The 10,207-nt window shown below is 28.3% G+C and overlaps 1 protein-coding gene across 1 annotated transcript in view; it reads left to right on the top strand.

Moving 5' to 3' along the window:
• Positions 1 to 4,596, top strand: part of LOC100160261 — a 21,566-nt gene extending 16,970 nt beyond the window's left edge. The window contains exons 17-21 of the mRNA XM_001951933.5: positions 297 to 479; positions 1,474 to 1,626; positions 3,050 to 3,287; positions 3,405 to 3,587; positions 4,338 to 4,596. Of these exons, the coding sequence (XP_001951968.4) occupies positions 297 to 479; positions 1,474 to 1,626; positions 3,050 to 3,287; positions 3,405 to 3,587; positions 4,338 to 4,456 (876 nt within the window). The 3' untranslated portion in view covers positions 4,457 to 4,596. The remainder of the gene's footprint in view (positions 1 to 296; positions 480 to 1,473; positions 1,627 to 3,049; positions 3,288 to 3,404; positions 3,588 to 4,337) is intronic.
• The last annotated feature ends 5,611 nt before the right edge of the window (positions 4,597 to 10,207 follow it).

The raw sequence follows: 10,207 nt of genomic DNA on the forward strand, positions 1-10,207 counted from the left end.
AAACCCAAACCCCCCTGGCTACGCGACTGGCCACGCTACTTATGTGTTGAATTTTTATTTAAACTAGGTGCCTAGGTATATAGGTGGTAGTTTGATGAATTTATGTAAAGGGGGCTATTACCTATTATGGTTCTGGTACACAACGTATATTCAATGTTTAATGCAACTAACTAAAATGTAACTAATATTACGTGAGGGGGCTAAACAAAAATCTAGCTCCCCCCATTCTACTCCTATGACTAGGTACATATAGGTACTAACAATAAACATTTTTTGTTCCATTCTTAATAATAAAGACGAACGACACACCGACACCGGAAACGAAGGCGAAAAGTGCATTGCTGAAGAAAATGAACCTAAAAGAACTGATGTCCCATCAGTGTGGAAAGCGGTTGGTGACGGTGCCAAAGTCAATGAGTATGATGCAACAGAGAATCGCGTCGGGATTTAATACCGAGAGAGGGGACCATCCTTGGCAGGTCAGCGCATTATATAATTAACAGAATATATTATATAAAATACTATAATATATTATAATATATTATAATATATTATAATAATTATGTTTTTTGAATGATATAAACTAATATCGTTTGATCCGCGCCGTTACCCGAAGATATATGACTTTACAAATAATATATAGTAAATAGTAAATAGTAATATATTATAGGCTAAATCTGCGTGGGTGACATAGCTATTGCCTATACCCTATTAGCTACTATGGTCCTTTGTATAGCAAAATACAACCAAAAATTTAATTTTGTAATTTTCACGATAAGAGAAAACATATACAATTCCATTATAAGTAGGTATTAGCCCTCAAAAGAATTTGGATAAAATATCAAAAATCTTTGTAAAGAAGTTAAAGTCTACTTTTTAATAGATTCAAATTGTATACCTATTATAGGTACCTTGATTAAAATATAGTATAATATGCTATAATATATAACAAACGATGCTATTACCTATTAATTGTAGATAGATATACCTAACTACTACCATTGGTTATGAATACTACAGTCAGTGGCGCCGAAGTTTTCAAAATGTGGTCGGGTAATTTTAAAACTTCCCGGCCTCAATATCTTAATTATTAAATATAGAGGTACCCTAATATACATTTATTCATAATCACGGTTTAAATATACTCATGCTCATTTTAAAGTTATGAAGTAAATAAAATATGGCCGGCCGGCCACATTTTTTAAAAAAGAGGTCGGGCCACGGCCCGACGTCAGCATGGACATCGGTGCCACTGACTACAGTCTATGCAGTCTAACCTACAACTAGTATTTATAATCAATGCTACTACTACCTCTTTACCTTTAGATATAGGTACCTATAGTACCTACCAGTAAAATAAGGGAATTCATATTTTATTGGATCATCTGAATAATTGACTTGGATTGTATTATCCCACTGTTATTGCTGTTTACTATCTTCGATCATCGGCTAAACCATGTTTTTGTTTTATAGGCAAGTATTAGATCGACGACACCGGCTGGTCAAACAGAACACGTTTGCGGAGCGGTAATCATTTCCAAGTACCACGTATTAACGGCTGCACATTGCGTACGTGATTTGGATAAAGACTTCTACTACGTTAGGATCGGTGACTACAACATGGGGGTAAGTACTTATCTGAGTTACCTGCAGTAGGTATTATTATAATTTATAGCTATTAATTAATATATTATATTATTATGAAGCAGGGGCGTTAGTACCGTGGTGGATATACACAACCAGGGCTGTGAATTTAATGTATTTGCATGTTTTTTTTTGCTACACTGTATAATAAAATGGATTCGGCCAAAATTTGTTTTGACTTATTTATAGTTCAAATACCAAATCTTAGTTTGCATATTTCATGGGTTAGGGCATATAAAATGTGTATTATTGACTTTTGTACTATTGATTATTGAAGTCGAGATTAAACAGTTCTCAACAAAAACAAAAGATATCAAATTATGTGTATTATTTCAAAAATGTTAACTGGTGAAAAAAAGATCGTAGGTTTGGATATACCAGAAGATTTAACCAGTAGTGACATGACGTATTTCAAGTTTTCCCAATAACTTCGTCAGATGTAGAACGCTCATTTTCTTTATATAAAACTTTGTTGGCACCAAACAGGAGGTCTTTCAAGTTTGAAAATCTAAAGAAATTATTAATTGTACAATACAATAACTACTTTAAAGGTAAAATATATAATTGTAAGTAGAAACATAAACTATTCTAAGCATATTTTTTTTATAAATCTTGTATACGACGAAGATCAAGACTAGTCAAACTCAAAAAGTCATATACTCATATGAGTCATATCAATAAATAACAATACTAATATTTAAACTAAAACTAATAAAAAATTATAATGAAAAAAATAAAAATAGAAGTTATATTTTTTTGGTTTTTTTGCATGTTTTTGAAAAATTAGAGCATATTTTAAGAATTTTTAGAGCATATTTTTATGCATATTTTGTCAGTTTTTAGTGCATATATGCATGCATATTTAATAGTTTTTAAGTGCATTAAATTCATAGCCTTTTGCATAACTATATATAAGGAATAAACCCACCCCCATATGTTTTGTTTATAAATAAAAAAAACCTGATTCTTAATATACATAATATGTATTACATATTATGTAACAATAATAATAATTATGATAAAATAAAAATATTATTGTCTTAGTTATGTATAGGTAATGACAGTTAAAATCTCAGGTAGTATAAATAGTAAATACGCCACTGGTTTAGCGGTTACTTGTTAGTTGTTACTATAGATAGCAGTATTGGTATAGATACCTACTGACGAAAAGTCCGAGTACAAAAAGTCCGGATTCGTTATTTGATTGCCGGACAAAAAATCCAAAACTACAAAATTGTCTATTAAATTTATAATGTATACAATATACGTGTAATATACACAATATACGCATACTGCCCACCTACCTTACCGAATTACTGCAACTGCATAAATATTGTGGCCATTACTCATTACAATTTACTGAAGCTGCGTATCACTAAACGAATTATTGGTGTATTTTATCTAGACGCTTGAAGACTCCGAACAAGATATTTATATCGACAAAATTTATATTCACGAGAATTTCGAGGTAAACGTTAAATTGAACAACGATATAGCCGTAATAAAATTGAAAACTAGCGGCGCGGGCATCAAGTTCAATCAATACGTGCAGCCAATTTGTTTGCCATCGGAAGTCATCAAATTAAAATCCAATATGAATTGCACCATCACCGGATGGGGATCAGACGGTTCCATCGGTTCGAGTATGTATAAGTGTATAACCTATAGGTTTACCAGCTGTGAATGATAATGCGTGGTATAACTGCAGCAATCGACGTACCTTCGGTGTTTATAATTTTGGTCGATTTATAATTTTACAGGTTTCGCTAAGACCATGAGATCGGCAACGGTGCCGATAATAGACATGAAAATTTGTAACGCTGCTTATGTGTATGGAAAACAGACGATTAGCAGCGGCATGTTTTGTGCGGGTAACTTAGACGGCGGAGCCGACGCCTGTCAAGGCGATTCCGGCGGCCCTATGGTCTGCTCTACGGAATTAGGTAAAAGCGTTGTAAAACAATAAATGTAAATTAAAACCTTATACAATATGTAATTATGTATATCCGTATTTGAATTAGTTTGAAACATTAAAATTTTTTTTTAATATCGAAGCATCATATAATAATGAAATATGTGCCGAACTGTTGAGTACCTATATGGCTATCCGAGTAATAGATATACGTCATCTACTTATCTATATATTATATACTTAAAACGTGAGTCGATTTCTTTGGACAGCTATATCTGAAATTTTACCGAACCTTTTTACGCGTATTTTATGATAAATTTAAAGTTTAGTTACACAAAAATATAAAAGTACATTACGAACTTAAAGTTTAAACATAATAATATGTATACTTACGTTTAAAATTTTAAATCAACCGGAAAAAAGTATGTAAGACATACATGGGCTTGGCAAGTTTGGCCAATGTATACAATAACAACGTGGTAACACAGTTTTTTTTTTTTATTTAGGGGCCTACCACTTACTCTATAAAAATTAAAAATTCCGCAGTGCGTGTACCTTATATAATTAGATATTGGTAGCTCAAGCCAACGTGATTTTCGTATATTTTAATGAATTATTTTTATATTTTTATAAATCTTCTAAATGTTTTATGTTTCTATATACAATATGCGTACATTGGTATATCGTTTATATGCCTGTGTGCGTTAGATTGTCGTGTTATAAAAATATCATACATATTAGTATAATATATATATTGTATACTTAACGTGTTTTTATTCAGGTGAAACTGTTATGGGTATAACGAGTTGGGGTTATGGCTGCGGACGAGCCAACAAGCCAGGAGTGTATACCAATGTCCAGCATTACGAAGATTGGCTGTCAAAAACTTTATTGAAATGAGTTCGGAGCTCAAACACCGAAAATAAAATAATAGCAAATATTAATCGTATCGCAACGGACAAATATAATTAAATCATACCTTTGGGCTTTAGCCTATATTATATAAATACTAAATATACCATATAATTATAATACATACCTATACCTACCTGTCCTATATAATATATATTATGATATAAAACAATACCAATATAACTTATGAAAATAATATTTTAATTTGATTTTACACGATGTTTAATAATAGGTACCTATAATTTATTATATTATAGTTAAAAATTAATAGCTAAGGACTTTTTATATCTTAACGATGTATAAAATAAAAATTATTTTGTTTTCTCGAGAAGTAGACTGTTTCTAAGAAACAATCCTTGTTCTAAAGTGAATAATATAGTATATGATAGTATAGTATAATAATATCCTCTATTTTGTCCTTTTTTCTTCTTACTATATTATATCACACAATATCACAATAATTTTAAAGTAATGTAAATTATGGTGGTGTAATATCAATTTAGCTTTCGGCATCTACTAAAATTATTCAAAAGTTCAAACGAGTGCATAGAAAAACTTGGAAAAATATAGGTTTGAATTAAATTTTGTAGATTCAGATTTTTGTTTTGTTCGGATCTAACTATATAATCTGTTTTCAAATGTCGGTTCCAATTTTGTCGATTCCAAAAATGTAGTTTCAAATATTTATTTTTCAAGAGAATTTATGGCACTTCGTTCAAAACATATATTATAAACTTGGCTATTAGGACGAGTCAACTTAATAAACATATTGCAAAGTTCGCTAAAATACAGTAAGTTTTTGTATAAAGTGACCTAGTTTACTTGTAAAATTTACGTTTGTATTATGTGTAATTTATAAAATATAATATCAATAAAGTCAAGATCATAGACATAATAAAAATAATAACATAATATAAATATGTCAATGGATATTAATAATATGTATAAAATATTATATTATTATTATATCAGATATTAATTTATCTATACACCTTATTCCTGATTCCTGTACCTATATATATTATATATATAATAATTCAATAATATGCATACCTACTTCTGATGGATACCCGTATTTACTCAATACTCATAATATAGTAATACGAGACTCAGTAAATATTTATTGAAATTATTGTTACATATTTATATCGGTATATGACCATTATAATACTACTCTATAACTTACTATGGTTATATTGTTATTATTATACTATGATTATATTAAATATTAGTGAAATTATATTTTTATAATAAATGGCCATTAACAGATTGACTAATACAGTATTATTAAAAATTATAATATCAAAATATATAAAAATATGTATTATGTTCATAATATTGTATAATGTTTAATATATATTATTGAATGATTGATTAATTTCGGGCAATGTGAATGTAAAAAAATTAATATTAATTTATAGGTATTAGCTGTTATTCGTAGAGATAAATTATGCTGTTGAGTTGTGCAAAAATGTAAAAACTATTGAAAGTTTGGAAAATAAATTAAATTTGTGTTTAATTTCTTGTTTTAGTTAATTTATTATTAGAGGTATAGACCTGCAGGTAATGCGTGCTACATAATATAGTGTTGCGATGAAGCTAGTGTTAGGTTGATATTGACTCATTAAACTAGGTATCAAGTTAGGTATTAAAGAACGTGATTGCATTCGATAATAATTTTGTCAATAATTAATATTATATTCTCTATTTTTATAGCTATGGCCTTGATATTTCCAAATTTCTAAAATATAAATTGTTATTTTCGTTCAGTATACCTTAGGGAGTTACTAATGTTAGGTTTATAAATAGACCTTTTCAATTATAAATATTATATTTATTAATTTAATATATTATCTACAAACTAAAACTAGCACTACGTTTATAAATTATAATTATAAAGGTACCTATATTATGTTATTACCTATATTATGTTCTATATCTACAAGTATTTTGGTACCTAAATATTATGTTCTACTGCATGTTGTCTAATTGTAAATAAAAATGTCAAAGTCGAGTATCCCCAAATCAAGTCCTCGTCAAGTGGGTTGATCTGTATTCATAATTTGTGTATGATATTTAGTAAAATGAGCCAAAAATGATATTATAAAAATTTGGTTTTCTGAGTAGGTATAATATAAAGTTTTAAATTTAAATAATACTATTTTACGATCTGAGGGCTATCAAAAATGATAATATTTACTGTATATTGTTGTCTTTTCCAGTTTTCCATACACATAGTGGTATTGTATTTAAATAATAATAATAAACATATTAATTTCAGCCTTCAGGTATGTATATAAATATATAATAGTTATAGTCTCAGTATATCATACCGGAGACATTCCTCACACATTTATTTTGTTGTCAAACTATTATAGATGACTTAATTTCATGTTTATTTAACAATATTATGTTATTATGTTATCCCAACAATAATCTCTGTAAAAATAGTAATAGAAAAAAGAATAACATAATAATATAGTATAGCTATAATTGTATACCTACTATACGCTGCACATTGCAAGTTGTAGTTAGTGGACAATAATATCAAACTCAGTTATCTTTAAAGTACTTTCATTTTAAGTACTTTAAAATGTAATTATTGAAAACACTGGTTGTTACCCACATAATATTTTAAGTTGATTTCCTTATAGGCACTTTTTCGTATTTGTATTATTGCTGTGGTTTTTTTTTCATGTGGAGAGTAGGATAGAATTCATAAATCTTAGGTGGGTAGATCATTTTGCATACAGATCACTGCAGTTACGTTACCGGTCATGGAAGTATATAATTTATGTACGATATCACCGATACATCTTCTGATATCCAAATCAGAATAATATGATAAAATAAAACGATATAATCAATATCGTTTTAGACTTTAGTCCATTATGGCATTACCTATGATAATCCAGTAATCCATTAAGTACTACTCAAAGTTTGGTGTAGGACAACACTGTCAACTGTCTTTCGGTTAATGAAAATAATGAAAATAATAACTTATTTAAGGTCGCACCTATTAGTGCTCAGTGCTCTGCTAATTGCTATATCAAATATCAATGTGTTCACTGTTCCGTGTACTATGTAGACTGAGCGGTTCGTATTAGATTTACAATTTTTTTCTCGGTAATACAGACTTACAATTTAAAATATGTACAGTTAAATATTTAATAGATGATAAAAATAATTTTGATTTCTTTCAAGTTTTTCAGTGCCTAATACCATTGAATATTTATCATACTATAATATTGTATATAATCAATGGCTAAATGCCAATACGACAATACCTACCTATGAACAATCTAACCATTTTCAAACACTCGAAATAGTTGAACATTTTCAACTATAGTTGAGTACAGTCGGTAGTGAGTTAACCAAAATATTATATTGTTCCAGATAAAATCAGCAAATCAGATTGCTCAATTATTGAACACGGACATGGTGACAATACTACAATATAGTACTTAAAAAGTCTATACCTGGTGGCTGGTACCACAGAACAATACCTACCAACCGGCTACAGCTGATGCAATACACGCCAGACACGCGTAACAATAATATAATATAACATAATAGGTAATGTCGTACTGACGACGTTTTATGACAAATAATAATATATTAATATACATAATCATAAATCTGCTACTGCAGCCCGTTGCGTTTTCTATTTCAGTATTCAAACAACCATATTGACATTTACGATTTATTAATAGACACATTGTTGTACAGGCCTTGGGTGATCCATTTTTTAACGTATCATATTTAAAAATCATTATTTTGTTTATGAAAAATTCGTTTTTATAATAATTATTTAATCAAGTCATTATAAAACAATATTTTTAGAAACAATTACGTTTTTATATTATGTTCCACTATTTTTTTTTTTTTTTTTGTTTAACTTTGAATACTACAAAGTTATAACTCTAATGCTTCATTACGACTCGTCCAACATTTCATTTTTATGTACCGTTGCACGCAGTACTTACTCCAAAAAATATTGTGCTATGGAGTAAGAAATTAAAAACGCATGTTTGTCATTCAAAATGTAAACAAATTAGAAAACGATAAACACAAACATTTGTAGAACACGTATTATTTTTTTCTAAAACCTTGTTTTTAATAAATTAAAATTGTGTTCACATTTTGTTGAGAATTTTTGAAATAACGAGTGTTTTACGTTAAACGGATCACCCGGTATTATAGAATTTTATTTCAATTTTATGGCCCCACATGCGTACAGCTATAGTAGGCCGATATTCGATATTAATAATAAATTACTATACAGTACTTACAACAATATTATCTCAGAATATGATAATGTTCAACATTCAACTATATTATTTTCATATAGGTAGTCTGAAATGGACTGTGGTAATGAGATATAATTATATAGTACAGTATAGACGGCAAAGTTATCCATTAGTGGGCAATGATCAACTAAATATCGAACTGTTCAACGAAATCCGTTCCCATAAATTGTATTATGCATTAAATATTAATGTATAATGGTTAGTAATGAATTATAATAGTATTACAGAACCTTATAAAAACCGTACTTGGTTTATTTTTAATTGATCGTCTTTAAATATTATAATATTAGTTAACGAAAATAATAAATTATACATAATAATATTATAGTGTTATGGGCATTGCTCGGTGATTATAGAAACGCTATCCGTATATAATCCGTATCTACAAATTATTAGTTATATTATGCGAAGATTAGACATGTCGATCATAACCAAACTACCTATATAAATTATGTAACTTTTATTATACTCATAGATTAGATAAAATATCGGTAGTAATAATTATTATTTGATAACCCACACGCCGTGCTAAAAATGTGAAATATTAATTACGTAATCTATTATATACTTACATGACAATGTGTATAATTTTAAGTATAATATGAAGTACACTGTGTATAATAATTATTATATTATACGTAATAACCAACGATAGTATTGATAATATAGGAGTAATAATAAATCGATGTCAACGATTTAGTTATTATTTATTTTAATACCTATCTATCACGTTTGATATATTTTTCATAAATTATTTTAGTTAAATCAAATACCACCTCCTATATTATAGTTAATAGTTTAAATTTATTTGATGGATAAACTATATAGGTTGCAATATACAGGGTTATTCGCCAAGCATTTCACCCCTTTTTTCTTCTTCAATAACGCAGTTATTCACGAATTTAGCTATTTTGGGAATTTTTAAATATACCATGGTCGATCATATTTTTAAATTCTTGAGATTATTTATACTGTGTTTTAGTGTCCTGTGGAGATATAAACTTCAGTTTTCCAAATTGTTACACTTCTTTACTATATAGGTACAGTAAATTATTTAGTGAATAATTTTTTTGAAAATGTTGACGTATCAGAATTAAAAAATAAAAATCGAACGAGGAGTTTTTGAGTTATCGTGTACTGCTAAGGATAATAGGTCCCATGATAATGGGTTTGTTAGATATGAGGGCTATGGTGATTTGAATCTATCAACATAAATAATTTGTAAAAATGGCCAAAGTATAATAAATTATAGATCCAAATATTCCAATATTACATCTATATTTTAGTTTTGTAAAACCATTTTTAAGGACTAAATTATCCTTAGACCTTAGCATAAATATTTTAATAACTGAGAAACTACTCGTTTGAATTTTAATCAAAATTTTCAAAAAAATTATCTACTTAATAATGAATAGTAAAAAAGAGCGTT

The sequence above is a fragment of the Acyrthosiphon pisum genome, chromosome A2 (genome assembly GCF_005508785.2).
Source record: "Acyrthosiphon pisum isolate AL4f chromosome A2, pea_aphid_22Mar2018_4r6ur, whole genome shotgun sequence".
Lineage (NCBI taxonomy): Eukaryota > Metazoa > Arthropoda > Insecta > Hemiptera > Aphididae > Acyrthosiphon > Acyrthosiphon pisum.